The 14,558-nt window shown below is 41.7% G+C and overlaps 2 protein-coding genes across 3 annotated transcripts; both read right to left on the bottom strand.

Annotated features, from left to right (window-relative positions):
* Nucleotides 1–2,316: 2,316 nt before the first annotated feature.
* Nucleotides 2,317–6,335, bottom strand: LOC147338483 (membrane progestin receptor beta-like). Its single transcript, XM_086298176.1, has 5 exons — nt 5,633–6,335; nt 5,435–5,547; nt 5,145–5,301; nt 3,039–3,254; nt 2,317–2,880 (listed from the first exon to the last, which is right to left on the bottom strand). The coding sequence occupies exons 1-5, from the start codon at nt 5,915–5,917 to the stop codon at nt 2,569–2,571; spliced, it is 1,083 nt and encodes a 360-aa protein (XP_086154302.1). The 5' UTR covers nt 5,918–6,335; the 3' UTR covers nt 2,317–2,568.
* A 5,277-nt stretch (nt 6,336–11,612) lies between these two features.
* il17a/f2 (interleukin 17a/f2) lies at nt 11,613–13,974 on the bottom strand. 2 transcript variants are annotated; one of them, XM_086298157.1, is made up of 3 exons: nt 13,939–13,974; nt 11,955–12,109; nt 11,613–11,847 (listed from the first exon to the last, which is right to left on the bottom strand). In XM_086298157.1, exons 1-3 carry the CDS (start codon nt 13,972–13,974, stop codon nt 11,613–11,615), a joined length of 426 nt encoding a protein of 141 aa, XP_086154283.1. The 2 variants fall into 2 exon arrangements, with proteins under 2 accessions (XP_086154283.1, XP_086154289.1); XM_086298163.1 differs by lacking the exon at nt 13,939–13,974 and having other exon boundaries at nt 11,955–12,184.
* Nucleotides 13,975–14,558: the final 584 nt, after the last annotated feature.

Below are 14,558 nucleotides of genomic sequence, written 5' to 3'. Positions count from 1 at the left end.
ATCACAGACTGTCTTGTTAAAGATTTGCTGTAAAGCAAATCAACCTGTTTGAAACCTCTATTTTCACAGAGCTACAGGCTAGCAGCTCACTTGCTGCCTCTTTTTCTGCTTTAATGTTTTCATATCTCTGCTTTTTTATTTTTAACACCCTCTGCGTATTTGCTGTTTCACTGCTGATTTACTGATGAACTTTGACCTGCTCTACGGTACAAGTGTATGTGAACAGGATGTTCCTCACCTGTCCATGTGGTTCCTCACACATCTGTTATAATCACTGTGTTGAACATTTACTCTGTGCTGTCAATAATACAGCCACAAATGCTTTCAGAAGTGGCTTTGTTTCATAATTTTAGTGTTCAAACCGAGAATGATATTCTCTCCTGATAGCTGAACGGGGGGTGTGTTTTACATTTTATGGCGTCTTTCTAACCACAGGCAGCTGCGACTGATAAGCTCCATAAAGCCGAGATCAAACTGAAACTGGAGCACCAAGAGCAGCTCCACCCGAACTGTGCAACTGACACTTTCTGCTTGACTGGCAGAGTGAGGCCCTTTGAGGACTGTGAGAGGCAGATAACAGCAGCCTTGCTGTTAAAGGACACATAAAGTGAATTCACATTATTTTTTCTCTATCGCAGTCTGCATTCAGCTTCCTGTCTGGATGTTGTCATACGTGCATTGTGGTGTTAAAGTCCATAGAAACCCTGTAGTTACTGTAAAATGTCAGCTAAAATTTCATTTTGATAGATAAAGGGAGAATCAGCTTTAGTAAAATATGGGGTGTTGGTAGGTTGGTTTTTAATAACAGATATATTAAAAACCAACCTACAAGTTGGTTGTAGGTTGTTCAATGATTGTTCATACAAATCGACAGGCTGTAAATTTTAGAGGTACTACAGAAACCGTCTGTTAGATTTGTATTGTTTATTGTCATTTATGCTTAGAAATTTTTAACTATATATGCTTAGAGGTGCATAATCGATTGTGTAGTGATAGGATGTGTGATCCTTAATAGTCTGCAAAGGCTTGGTGTGCATTCCAGAGTGTTCTGGCATTCACACCCACATCCTGGGAGCATGGGAGAGGTCGTACCTTCTCTTATTGTTTTATGGAAGGATAAACATGTCTATATCTGTTTTAGGCTAAGTGCCTTTTGTTTAGACGAACTGTTGGACTTCCAAACCAGCAGGGTTAGGGAAGTCATTTATGGGGTCACACTCTGACCACACACACACTTACACAACGCACAGGTAAGGTACTCTTTGTGTGTATGTAGACGTCATATGTTAATGAACCTATGTATATTCATGTAACCTCAATAAAAGAGCAGTGTTACGGGGGAGCGGATGAGAGCACCTGGGGTCAAGTGAAGGAACGGCGTTTGTCCAGTTCTCTCCCGTGCATGAGAACCATAAAGAACTTTGCCTACTCGTGTCTTGCTTTGCTGTGTAATTAAATTGTCCTTAACGTTCCAGCAAATAGGTTTATGCTACAAACCTATCACCGTCCTTTACGCCGACACAAACTGCACGGGTATGCAGGAAAAAAAAATCTGCCTGCTAAACTGAAAGTTCTCCAGACCATCAACCACTAAAAACATGTGGCTCAAGTCCTAAAACAAGCAAGAATGAGAATCCTTTGGCAAAAACTACAACAAAACTACAGAAATGTAAACCCTTGGTTCCCAAATGCTTACAGACTGTTGTTAAAGGAAGAACAGTCAACGGTTATCTTAGTATTTTATTATCTTATTATTTTAATCTATTGTATATAGTATCTTATTCTTATTCTATTCCAGTGTTTCTAATTTTTGCTATATAACTTTGCACTGTCCACTTTGGAGGGCGATCGTGGCTCAAGATTTGGGAGTTCGTCTTGTAATCGGAAGGTTGCCGGTTCGAGCCCCGGCTCAGCCTCGGTCGTTGTGTCCTCGGGCAACACACTTCCCTACCGCCTACTGGTGATGGCCAGAGGGGCCGATGGTGCGATATGGCAGCCTCGCCTCTGTCAGTCTGCCCCAGGGCAGCTGTGGCTACAACTATAGCTTCCACTAGTGTGTGAGAGTGAATGAATAGTGGTATTGTAAAGCGCTTTGAGGGGTCCTGAAAAGCGCTACATAAATGCAATCCATTATTATTATTACTTTCTGCTGTAACAAAACAAATTTCCCACGTGTGGGACTAATAAAGGTTATCTTATCTTATTAAATACAGGTTTTAGATTTATTTTCAATCAAGGCCCCAACCTGGAGCTCAGTGAGGCAACAGTGTTCAGCTAACAGATAAACGTACAAACTATAGACAATATTACTTTATTGAATATGCAAACAGAAATTAAAAACTGGTCCCATAATGTTAAATGGTCACTTGATTTTAGTCGTTGTTTAGTAAAATGTAAAAAAGAGAAACCAGAAGAACCAGAAGTTCGGTGTAGGAATATGATGGTCTGCATCACTATCATCTGATGCTAACAAACAACCCAAACCAACAAAAGTAAAGAAATGCTTCCACTGCAGAGTCAGTCCCTCAGAAGAAGAAGAGACTTCCTGTACACAAACTTTTTCCTCTTCTATCGTTGCTCTTTCATCAGCTGTGCCTGAGCCTGCCTCCTCATGGCGAGGGCTGTCAAGGCGCAACACAACGTCAGGCAGGGAAAGGAGGCGCAAGCCAGCAGGAGGCGCTCCTCTCCAAACTCTCTGACCATCGCCGGCCGCCGCCATAGGAAGTCGTGGAACAGCGCTTCCTGCTGGGCCAGTGTGCAGAGTGACAGCAAGATGTGGAAGAGCTGGTGTCCGTGGCCGACGATGTCAAAGCGGCCGGGGTAGAAGCGCTCAGGAACGGGGCAAGAGAAGAAGAAGGCGGACAGCATAAACAGCACCACCTGGTGGAAAAATGACAGAAAGCTTTTTGACAGTAGCACAAAAATATACAAATAAGAACAATTTGTGCAATATTTTTACCCAAAATTACTAACTAGTAATAAATATAACTGTTAGGTCTAATAAATCCATGACTAAAGAAATAAGTAAAAGGAACTACCTGCAAGAAGTGCAATGGTAGTGCAGGGCTGCCTGTCCAGCTGTGGGTGGCAAGACGGTGGGCAACAGGGCTGATGTCCACTAGGTAGGCCACACCCATTGGGATCAGCTGGCAGAGCTTCCTGTGAAGGGGGTATGGACGGCGGAAACGAAGTTTTGCATAGCAGCAGGCGGTGCACGAGAGCCACGCAAGGAGGGCAGCTGCTGGGAGGAAGACCTGAAATCCAAAAACCTGATCAGGACATCTGAACATACCGATGGGACGGAAGACTCAAACACAAACCTTTCTAACCATGTTTTCCCTTCCATCTGAACATCCAGGCATCATTGCAATAAGAAATCCAACTGTCCACAAAGTAATCATCAAACCATTAAATAAGCCAACTACAAAACATCCAAATTGTCCATCCATGAACAAACCTGTCCAGCCTGCACTGGGTTCATCAGTCCAACATTCACACTATTCAGTCATCTAATCACCCCACTTTCCAATATCCAACAGTCACAGTATTCAGCTGTCCAACATCCAATCATTAAACTGTCCAACCACCCAGATCTCCAACCATACAGCTATACCCGTCCAACAATCCAATATCCAATTATCAAATTGTTTACCAATATCATTTACAAACCATCCAGTCATCCAACACCCAGTCACTAAACTGTCCACTCATCACACTATTTAACAGTCCATGAGTCAAACTATTCAACCTCCTAGCTCCAGTTGGGAGGTATATCCAGTTGCATCACTGGATATACAGCCATAACAATATCCAGTGATTCAATAATGCAACATCCAACAATCAAATGAACCAAATTCCCAACCATTAAACCGTCCAGGACTCCATTTATTAAACTATCCAACCATCCAGTCATCCAACATCGAATCACTAAACTGTGCAACTTTCACACTATTAAAATTCTAACTACCCAACTATCCAACCATCAAGTTCTCCAACCATACAAACATACCAGTATTCAACATCCAACTACCTAGTATCAACTCGTCTAACTGTTTGACCATCACACCATCTTGCAGTCCATGTATCCAACTAGCCAGTCAGCCTGCTCCCCAAAAATACAACCATATCAATATCCAAACATCCAGCTTTCAGACCATTAAGGTATTACACTGTCCTACAATCCATCTATCCAAAATACAACAATCCAACTGTCCAACAATCACAGTATCCAAACATCCAATGGTTATACTATCAAACCATCCAACTATCCATATACAATACAGTCATCTAACTGTCAGGGGGTGAAAGGCTGATATGTGGAAGTGGACATGAAAGCAGACTCAAGGGACAATAGACTAGCAGTTACTAGCAGACGGGCACAGTGGACTGGAGCAAACTGAGGGCACCGCAAGATCAGGCTCCATCTGTAGAAAAAGAGGGGGTTGGTACCCTAGAGAGGCTTCAAAAGGCAAGAGACCTATAGCAGAAGAGAGAAGTGAGTTATAAGTATATTCAGTCCATGAAAGTTTCCAGTTGGCTCCGAAAGTTGTGCAAAAATCTTCCAATTGTCTTGTTAACGGTTGAAGAAAGTGACAAGTAATGAAAGCTGCAGCGGAGTTTAGTTCCAGGAACGGCAAAAACAAACTGGACACACAAGGAAACAGCAGTTAGAATTCAACGAGGCAAATAACAAGAGATGGAAGAGCCAAGTTACAGCCGTAGCTGACGGACTGGCAATGAGACAAAGGGTGAGCTGGTCTTAAATGCCAGCCTGCTGATTGCCACTGGATCACTGCTGGATGATGCATGTGGAAATGAGCCTCTTCCCTCATGGGCAGATACTGGAGAACCAGAGCCAGCATGGAGAAACACATCAAAACAGCAGACACTCACGCAACCACCCAACCATCACAGAATCCAGCCATCTATCATTCAGTGAAAATACCCAAACATAACACTGTCAGACTATCCAACATGTAACATCCAACTGTCCAACCTCCTGCCTCCATCCAGTCAGTCAGTCAAGACTAAATTTCCACTACCTTACCAGAAAACTACCAGGCCGTCCAAAAAATCAACCAACATTGCAGACGTCCAACAATCAGCCATCAAATATTACCATAGTTCAATATCTGTAAACAAACCTGTCCCAGCATGCTTTGTCTCCAGGCAGTGTTGGAGCTGTACAGGCAGAGAGCCAGAGCGCAGCCATACTGATAGACGGCCACGCCCACATAGTCCAGGAAGAATAGTGAGTAATGCGCCTGCTCTGAGTGGGACTGCAGCAGGTGAGCGGCAGCACTGCAGGAGGTAACACGATGTTAGTTAAAGCTGCAATATTTAAAATGTTTACATTAAACTTCAAACATCATTCCCAAATCAAATATATAGGAAGACTTTGTTATCGTTGGTGACTAAAGAATGAATCACTCACCTGCAGCTGAGGTATGTGACTGCAGAAAGAACATAGAGGACCAGAGGTAGAGAGGAGGCATCCACAGAAAAACCTTCACCTTCAGGACCCTGCAGTCGGAAACCCAGGATTCCCTTAATAGGTCAAAGGTCAGACAACAGGAAGTCAAACAGAATGTCATCATGCAGCAGAAGATCAGAGCATCTGTAAATATCCTACCCCTCCTCGCATGATGGCGAACACCATGAACCTGAGCACCACGAAGGCGGCAGCCAGCAGGTGGCTCCACACATTCAGCGTCTCATTGTGGATCTGGAACAAGCTGAGGGCGTAACACCGCCACGACATGCCCGTGGGACGGTACCCCGTCAGGATGAAGCGCTCCCGAAACAGAGGGGGAACATCCACGTCTCGGACGGTAGGGGGGTTGGATGGGAGGAGGCGGTGCAGTAGAGGGAGGAAGTTAAGACAGAGCGAGGGATGGGCAAACGACACCTGAGGCATGATGGGAGATGACCCAGCTGGATGAGGAGGAAATGATAAGAAGATTCTGTTCTGTTTGATTTGATTACCCCTACAAAATGAAAATCACACTTCAGTAAATTAAATTATAAATTTATTTGGAAGCCAAAAAGCTGAGAGTATTAGCTGTAAAGCTTATATCCTTGTTATGCTTTTATCTGTTGGGAATTCCAGATTATAAAATGTAAAATAAAAGTTTAATGCTGGGAAATGACTGTAATTCAGCAGAGATATTTGTTATTAAAATGTCAAATATTTGTACTTTATCAAACAAATTTCTACCATGAATATACCAGTAAAATGCTCTGAAGTAATTTATTTTAAAACTCTAATTTTCTAAATAAATACATTTCTAAAGGTGATGTTAACATGAAATTCACACCAGCTGTAGGTAACAACCCATCCAATGCACACATACAAATAAATCAAACCACAGATGTCCATAAACTAATTTATGTGTAATAATGCAAAATGGCCTGTATTTGTAAAGCGCTTTACTAGTCCCTAAGGACCCCAAAGCGCTTTACATATCCAGTCGTCCACCCATTGGTGATGGCAGCTACATTGTAGCTACAGCCGCCCTGGGGCGCACTGACAGAGGCGAGGCTGCCGGACACTGGCGCCACCAGTAGGCAACGGGTGAAGTGCCCAAGGACACAACGACCGAGACTGTCCAAGCCGGGGCTCGAACCGGCAACCTTCCGATTACAAGGCGAACTCCCAACTCTTGAGCCACGATCACCCAGGGAAAAAGTATTGAACACATGAAGAAAAGGAGGTTCAAAAAGGCATGGAAATGGCATCAGCTTCAGAAAATCAGTAATTACTGCAAATTAATATCAGCTGGTTCAGTCCCAACTGATGGCCTATAAAAATGGTGTCTCATCACCTAGGTGTCACACAAGTAAACATCTCGTGATGGATAAAACCAGTGAGCTCTCTCAACACTTTCACAACCGTATTTTTGTAAAACATACTGATGGCATTGGATACTTGGCACTTGTGGAGAGCTACAGAAAGACCTGGAATCAACAAGTTCAGTTGTTTCAAAGAAAACAAGTTATGCACTTAACTACCATGGCCTGTATGGACGTTCACCATGCAAGAGTCCATTGCTAAAGAAAAAGCGTGTTGAAGAGCGTTTAAGGGTTGCTGAACAACATTTAGACAAGCCTGTGAAACAGAGGGAGAATATAGTCTGATTAGCTGAGACCGAAATGGAACTCTTTGGATGCCAAAATACATCAAAACACCATGTTTGGAGAACAATAAGCACAGCATATCACCCCAAAAACACCAACAGTCAAGTCTGGAAGTGGAAACATTGTGGCGCAGGGCTGTTTTTCAGCATAATATATTTTTTGGAGCACAAAGCACATTAATCCAAACAAAACTAAGTCAAACTTTACTCAACTCATTCTTCTTGCTTCCTCCACTTCCGTAACATTGATTCATTAATGTTGAATTCTCTCACAGCTGCTCTATTCCCATGTTGTTGCAGTATATTAATGACTAACCTCGTATTGTGGATGGATTATCTCAGTTGTTCTCCTGACTGAAGTTTGGCATTTGTCCCTAACCATCGGGAACCCTCACGTTAATTTTTATCAGGTGGAAAAAAATTAGCGTTCATCCTCCAGCTTCACTGCGTTTATGTTATGCTAACATAGCTGTGTCGCTAGCAATCACGTAAGCAATCACGTAGCACATCATTATATACCAGCTAGCCCAACTTCAGTAACCCTACAAACATCACTGCTGTTTAGTTTTCTGTTTTCATTTATGTTGGAAGTGATAGCAGAGCTGTACGTTTGAATTGTTTCAGAAATCTCTCAGTCAGAACATGCTATATCAAGTTTAGGTGGAAGCTAGCGAGCTAACTTCCTGCTAACTCCTAACTAACTCCGTTACATTTAATAAATCCTGTTTTTATGGATGCCTGGATGTTAAACTTAATTGTTACACCTGGTAAAGCAGCAACACTGATCATTTTATTAAAGAAGAAAGAATTTAGACCGTTTTTAACTCTCAGTGTTCGTTTGACTTTGGTACCTGAAGTAGACGGAGTTTTGGACCCCGATTACTCCGCGAAGCTCCTGACTACAGTACCGTAATGCTCCAACAATCCATCAAGCTTAGCAGCTTCGTAGCTTACCAAAGTCGCACTAAATCATTTTTTGACAGATTTTTGAGCGCCGTGTAGCACATAAAATCAGTTTGAGGTCAATAAGCACAACCAGTTCATACATAAGGTGCACCGGATTATAAGGTGCACTGTTGATTTTTGAGAAAATTGAAGGATTTTAAGTGCGCCTTATAGTGCAGTAAATACGGTACTTCATATAAATGAAGGAAGGATGAATGGAAAGATGTACAGAGACATTCAGGATAAAAATCTGCTGCCATCTGCCAGGATGATGAAGATGAAACGAGGGTGGACGTTTCAGCAGGACGATGATCCCACAGCCAAGGATTCTCTCAGCTGCTTTCAGAGAAAGAAAATAAACCTGTTAGAATGAACCAGCCAATCAGCTGACCTGAATCCAAATGAAAACCTATGGAGAGATCTAAAGTTCATAACGGGGTCGACAGAACCTTCAGGATTTGAAGACTGTTTGTGTGGAACAATGGACCAAAATCACACCTGAGCAATGCGTGAGACTAGTTTCTCTGTGCAGGAGTTGTTTTGAAGCTGTCATCACCAATACAGGCTTTTGCACGAAGTATTAAATACATTTCAGTAAACGTGTTCAATACTTTTTCCCTATGTTTTTCTAATTAATACACCATTAGAAAGTTTGAATTCTTTGCATCTGTGTACTGCATTGTTTCACATCAATAGCAGCTTAAAAATTTATTTACTTTGAGAATTGGTATTGGTATTGGTATTCAGTACTTATTTTACCCCGCTGTGCATGAGAGGGAAATAAATGTACAGATAGGTGGCAAATAGATTGAGTTAAAAGCAGTCCAACAGCTTTGATTGGAGCTTGTTCAGCTTCAACAAACTTTGGCTTAAAGATGCTTCAAATGCCTTTTTTCTTTGGAAACACTTAAGCTTCAATCATCTCTGTACAAAGGTCAGAGGTCACAGAATCTGAAGGACAAGAAGGAAATCAAACCTACCTGAGCGTCTCCTGGATGTGAGCTGCTCGCTGCTACGCTCCACAACTTATTTTCTACTCACCTCTATTGTTTTCTGTTCGGGTCTTTGGGCCTGCTGTCAGTGTTCAAATCACACACACACACACACACACACACACACACACACACACACACACACACACACACACACACACACACACACTCCACAATGTGTTCTTGTTTTCAGCTAATTAGAGCTGATTTCAGTCTGAACAAGTTTTTCTCTGCAGAGGATTTCAGACATCATGAGACTCAGCAGTAATGCACACTTCGCTGCAGTGTGCATGCCAATACACCACCAAATCCTCTACACAGTAACGTCACATTTATTCTCTAAATACGTCAGATTAATAAAAGGAAAGATTAGGAACTTTTCTAATTCGTCCAGTGCACATGATGGTAAATTTGGAGACTAATTCAACAAAAAAAAAATAAAGAGACAAAGCAAAGCAAAACTGTAAACTTCAAGTTTTGTTTTTCTCTTGTTATTTTAGTTACCGGTATATTTCCAAATTCTAAATGAAAACTATTCTATTCTATTTTATTCTCTTCTAAAATAATAAAAATGTAAGATGATAAAATATTTAAGAATGTTGGCCAAAACAAAACTGTAAAAGGTAACAAGCTTTGTAGAAGAATTATGTTTTAAAAAGAGGAGAAAAGCAGTTCTGCTACGCCCACTGGTGGATGGTGAGAGAACTGCAAGTCCACAACTACATGTTTAATTTGTTTTGTGTTTGATTTGTTTGGTTATATTCACACGCCATCATTCAGAGATCAAGACTGTTCCTGTAATGTTACTGTCAAATGAAGTCATGTCTTTCACTGTACAAAATACATTAAAATGTTATTTTGTGCTTGAACAAAAACGAGTAATCATCCAAACCCAGACTTGAAAACAGCATTTCACACAATCAAACACCGAGTTTTATCTGAACTGAAGCTGTTCTGTGGATTTCTCTATCACAGAGAACGCAATGTGCATATATTCACTCTGCAGGGATTCCACAAGGCTCTTTGCTCGGACTACTTTTCTTTGCACTTCATATTAACATGTATCTAAATATTAATATTCCAATGTACGCAGATGATGCAGTAGTCTTCACACAATGACACGCTCAAAATCACACATTCTTATGTCTTACAGAGGCACTGACTCAGGTTCAAGAGTGACTTCAAAATCATTAATTTGACTAATTATTGAACAGTGTGTTGTAACGCACGATCTGATATCGTCGTGTTGGTGTTGTTCCCAGATCATCATACTAAATGTTGTTCCAGGATCAACATTGCAAGTGACCAATCAGAATGTTGTGACGTCATACTTTTGCGACTTCGGGAAAAAAACGCCGTAAAACAAAAAACTGTACTTAAGCTGCGAGAAACCGCCTCTGTCCGCCGATCAACGGACCCTGACCCTAACCCTAACCCTAACCCTTTAATAAACGGTAAGCAGAACTGATATTGTCCTTGCAACATTGGAATTTCATAAATGCACGTATGGCTTGGCGCGCAAAAGAATAACGTCACAACAATGTGATTGGTCACATGCAATGTTGAACCTGGAACAACATTTTCATGATGATCTGGGAACAACACCAACACGACGATATCAGATCATCCGTGTTGTAACAGTCACAATGGTGTGGTGTCTCTTTAAGACAACCCAAGTCGAGGGTTAATGTTGTCATCCGTATGCGCCACTACTCTGTTTGTTAAGCTGCAGCCGTTCAACCGGGCTTATATGGTTGACGAAGGGAACGTGTATTAAAGAACATGCTGTGGAATTCCCAAAGCCAGCGTGAGTGTGTATTCTTTCGACTATCCTGCTAAGTGTTTTGCCCCTTCCTCTCAACCACTAAACACAACCCGACGTTACAGTGTGATGTTTATGAAACAACTAATGACGCTGTAAACAAGTTCAGTTAACTTTGACTCACTTTGGGCTCGGGTGTAACAGTATGACTGAAAATTTCAACAACAATTTAAAATTTAATTTACACAAATCCAAGCACATCAGGCCATTTCCGGGAAAAAAATCGATAAAGGCAATCTCTTAAGCTTCGATCATTTAAAAAACATGGCAGTTTTATGTATAAAGTTTTATATAGACTTTCCCCAATACTTTCAGTTGATTTATTAGGGGGATTGGTGTTAGAGCTGCTGCTAGAGTAGACAGCGAGGGGCCTGATAGGCGAACCAAATGTGAGTAAAATGTGAGGTCAGTAAAGGGGAGTAACTATTTTGGCACTTCTCAGATCGACGCTGCACATACAATGAAAGCTGATCTCAAGCAAACCAGACTTGTCATCATTTTTTACTCCACGTAGTTTTTATTTGTTTGTGTGTTTTTTATGTTACCTGCACAGAGATTATAGATAAAAATGAAGAGCTGATTCAAATCTGGCACATCTGATGTTAACACGCACTGTGCAGTTTTTAAATAAATACAACAGCAAGAATGAAATGACCAGGTTTCAATTAACTTATTTTTTAGCTCCTTTTATTTCGAAACATTTCTGTTTCCTGGGCTTCACTTCTGATCGGTCTCGGCTCGAACACAGGTGCAGCCGACCGCCACAGAGCGGAACGATGCTTTGTAGCAGCGCCGGCCATTGTGTGAGGTCAGGACCAGAATGTCCTGGTAGACGGGGACTGAGTTCAGGTTGTGTTGGTCCTTCTGTCCTGGGATGGGACTGGAACAAAAGCTGGTACTGCACTCGGCCTCCCAGAGCGTCCTGGGGATTCGGTTTCTGTCCGTGTTTGGCCTGAGTCAACAAACACAGCAACAAGTGAAATTAGACATTTATCAGAGTTGCTTCTGTTTTTACTCATTCAGTCATTTATTCACAAATTCATTCATGAGTTTACTCACGTCCAGTTCCACGGAGACAGAGATCTGCTGTGGATGTCCCCGTTTCCTTCAGTCAAGCTGGTGATCTCAGAGGAGAACGTCAGCATGGTGTCACATTCAGCTGCAGATTCAGTTTCAACCTCGGAGTGAGCGACCCACAATGCACTGCAACATACCTGAATATACAAGATTACCAACAAGTTACAATCTTGGGTTTTACTAAATGCAACTATTTCAACCATTTTTACATTTTTTCTGCATACATATATGTATTCCAGAGCTTTCTGAGCATCCTCAGCCTGTTTGAAACATCGTTCAGTGGTTTCAACTTTTAATCTAGTATGAAGAGTACGAACCTCTTAGAAACTCTTAGTGAAGCTCATCTGTGCAAGTTTCTCAGTAAGTTTTTAGTCTGTACTAGAAGCTTAAAATACTAAAACTAGAATTATTTGTTTCACAGTTTTAAACTCTGCCTTTTAAAGACTGTTAGAGCGTTTATTCCTCAAAGTCCATACGTGTGAAAAAGACAGTCCTCTCTCACTGCTTCCACGTGAAGCGGAGGGTAAGTATCAGCCAATCAAATGCCCTTCATTAACCGATTAATGACCCGAGGGACCACTTCTATATACAGGTGTATATGTTAACACACTCAATGCCACAATCTCCCCAGGAGCAGACATACCAGCAAATTCACCCTGAGCTCAAACCCAAGAGCTCCATGAAGATGCATGGCTGAAAAAGAAAAGAATCAAACTGCTGCAGTGGTGCAGAGTCCAGAGAGCTGTGCATGAACGAATGGTGCAAACCTCGATGAACTGAAGCAACGCTGTTACCGAGAGTGGACCAAAACTGCTCGGCAGTGATGAGACAGACCGATAGACTCACACAGAGAACAAAGTTCAAATCCAGAGTGAAAATGTGAGAACAACAATTATAGATGTACTATCAACACAAACAAGCTCTTTTTAATTAAGTCTATCCGGATTTAATCCATGGTGTTGCCCAGAGGAGCGTCACCCTGAAGCTGGATGGAAATGCTGGGTTGGACTGTTTTAAAGGAGATTCTGTGGACTCTTCAGAAAAAGCTGGAAATCAAATCCCAAACCTGACATGCTTCGAGCCTCCATCAGCATCTGTTAACCTGAGCGCGCTGCTGAGAGTCTATAACCGTTCCTTAAAGGTTATTTTATTATACTTTTTAGTGAGATGATGACAATTTAAGCAACGACAAACTTCATCACTCTAAACGCTGTTTTAACAGGGTTTAAATTTCAAATCTACAGGGTCGAATAAGAACCATGATAAGCACAAAAAAAGACATGATAGTCCATTAAACAGCAGCAGCCGACACAAAACTCAGTTTTAAATATAAATAAACACAGAGTGTCTGCAGGAGGACGATTTCACGGAGAGTTTTAGGACGGGATGAACTATTACGCGTCATGACTGTGTAACTATTAGGTAAAAATACCAAAAACTGTTATAGTTGATTAAATATTATGTTAGCCACACAGATTATAATTATTATAAACCCGGTGAGCCGTACAGGAGATTATCTGGAAACGTGAAGTAAAACATTACTTTATTAAAAGCGTTTTCTGACCAGTTTAAATTTACTCACCTGCCTAAAGACCCGCGCTGGGTCCAGTTCTGGAAAGCTTGACACCTGCGCTGCACACCTGACTCTTCTAGGCCAGCTAACGACATCTCTAAAAGACTGCTTGGAACTAGTTTCTGTTTGCGACACTTTTCATGTCCATCCATTAAATGAACCCAGTAAAACCTTTCAGCCGCTGCTGGTTCTTCCAGTCTGATCAATTTCACAGTCAAACTGCTAAATTTGCTTTGCGCTGGAACTTCTCACCAGTCATCCCCAATCTAACCTTTGCGACTATCAGCCGTGAGTAATTTCTTGCATGTAATTTCCAGCAGACTAATATAATCTGGCTTTTCATCTTTCAGTCGCAGTAAACAGATGATCAGAGTGAACAAAGCCGATGCTCACCAGCAGAGTGTAGACGCCGTGCCTCAGCAGCTTCATGATGTTGCTCTGGTCCTGTCCAGCGTCTGTGTGCGACTGCTCTCAGATCAGCACAATTTATGCTGATCAGATGTGATCACGCCTGATCTCTGAGATGATAACAGCTCAAGAAACAAAACGGGAGATTCCTGTTATCTCTGCAGACCATCTGAATCACACGATGAAAGCCTGACAGGCGGTCTGTCAGATGAAAAGAACACGTTTGCTGCACTGATAACATCTGTGACAGAAAAACAGGAAAAACGTGTAAAACAGCAGAAGCTGAATTTTATTTTCAGTGTGGCAGGTTTGGTCGCATTAATTTAAAGAACAGAATTTGTTTTAATGACAACAGATTCTACTTTTTTTATTTTCTGTAATATAGTGTCCACGGTTTGCATTAAATGTGTTAATAAGTGTACGCTCAGCTTCTCTCTGATGATCTGACATCATCACTGATTTCTTTATTTGGTCATTTCCTTCAGGCACAGCAAACTCTGGTCTTCCTGCTAAGAATGTAGGTGTTCTCCATGCTGTCTACCTGAGCAGAAACTACATATGTTCAATTTTAAGAAGCATTCGCGATCAGAGACGTCCTGAAGTAA

The sequence above is a fragment of the Aulonocara sp. 'chitande type north' Nkhata Bay genome, linkage group LG1 (genome assembly GCF_057382095.1).
Source record: "Aulonocara sp. 'chitande type north' Nkhata Bay isolate Kocher_YH1m ecotype deep benthic linkage group LG1, A_spYH_male_GT1.1, whole genome shotgun sequence".
Lineage (NCBI taxonomy): Eukaryota > Metazoa > Chordata > Actinopteri > Cichliformes > Cichlidae > Aulonocara > Aulonocara sp. 'chitande type north' Nkhata Bay.
The sequence above is the reverse complement of the archived record's forward strand: the minus strand, read 5'-3'. Positions and strand labels throughout refer to the sequence as shown.

Bases quoted from the DNA above. Each gene is read 5' to 3' on its own strand.
- LOC147338483 (XM_086298176.1), bottom strand. From the start codon at position 5,917: ATGCCTCAGGTGTCGTTTGCCCATCCCTCGCTCTGTCTTAACTTCCTC. The intron at 5,302-5,434 runs GTGAGTGATTCA...TACCTCCTGCAG, and splicing joins GTCACATACCTCAGCTGCAG to TGCTGCCGCTCACCTGCTGC. The intron at 3,255-5,144 runs GTTTGTTTACAG...TTTGGATTTCAG, and splicing joins GACAAAGCATGCTGGGACAG to GTCTTCCTCCCAGCAGCTGC.
- il17a/f2 (XM_086298163.1), bottom strand. From the start codon at position 12,175: ATGGTTGAAATAGTTGCATTTAGTAAAACCCAAGATTGTAACTTGTTG. The intron at 11,848-11,954 runs GTGAGTAAACTC...TTGTTGACTCAG, and splicing joins CTGTCTCCGTGGAACTGGAC to GCCAAACACGGACAGAAACC.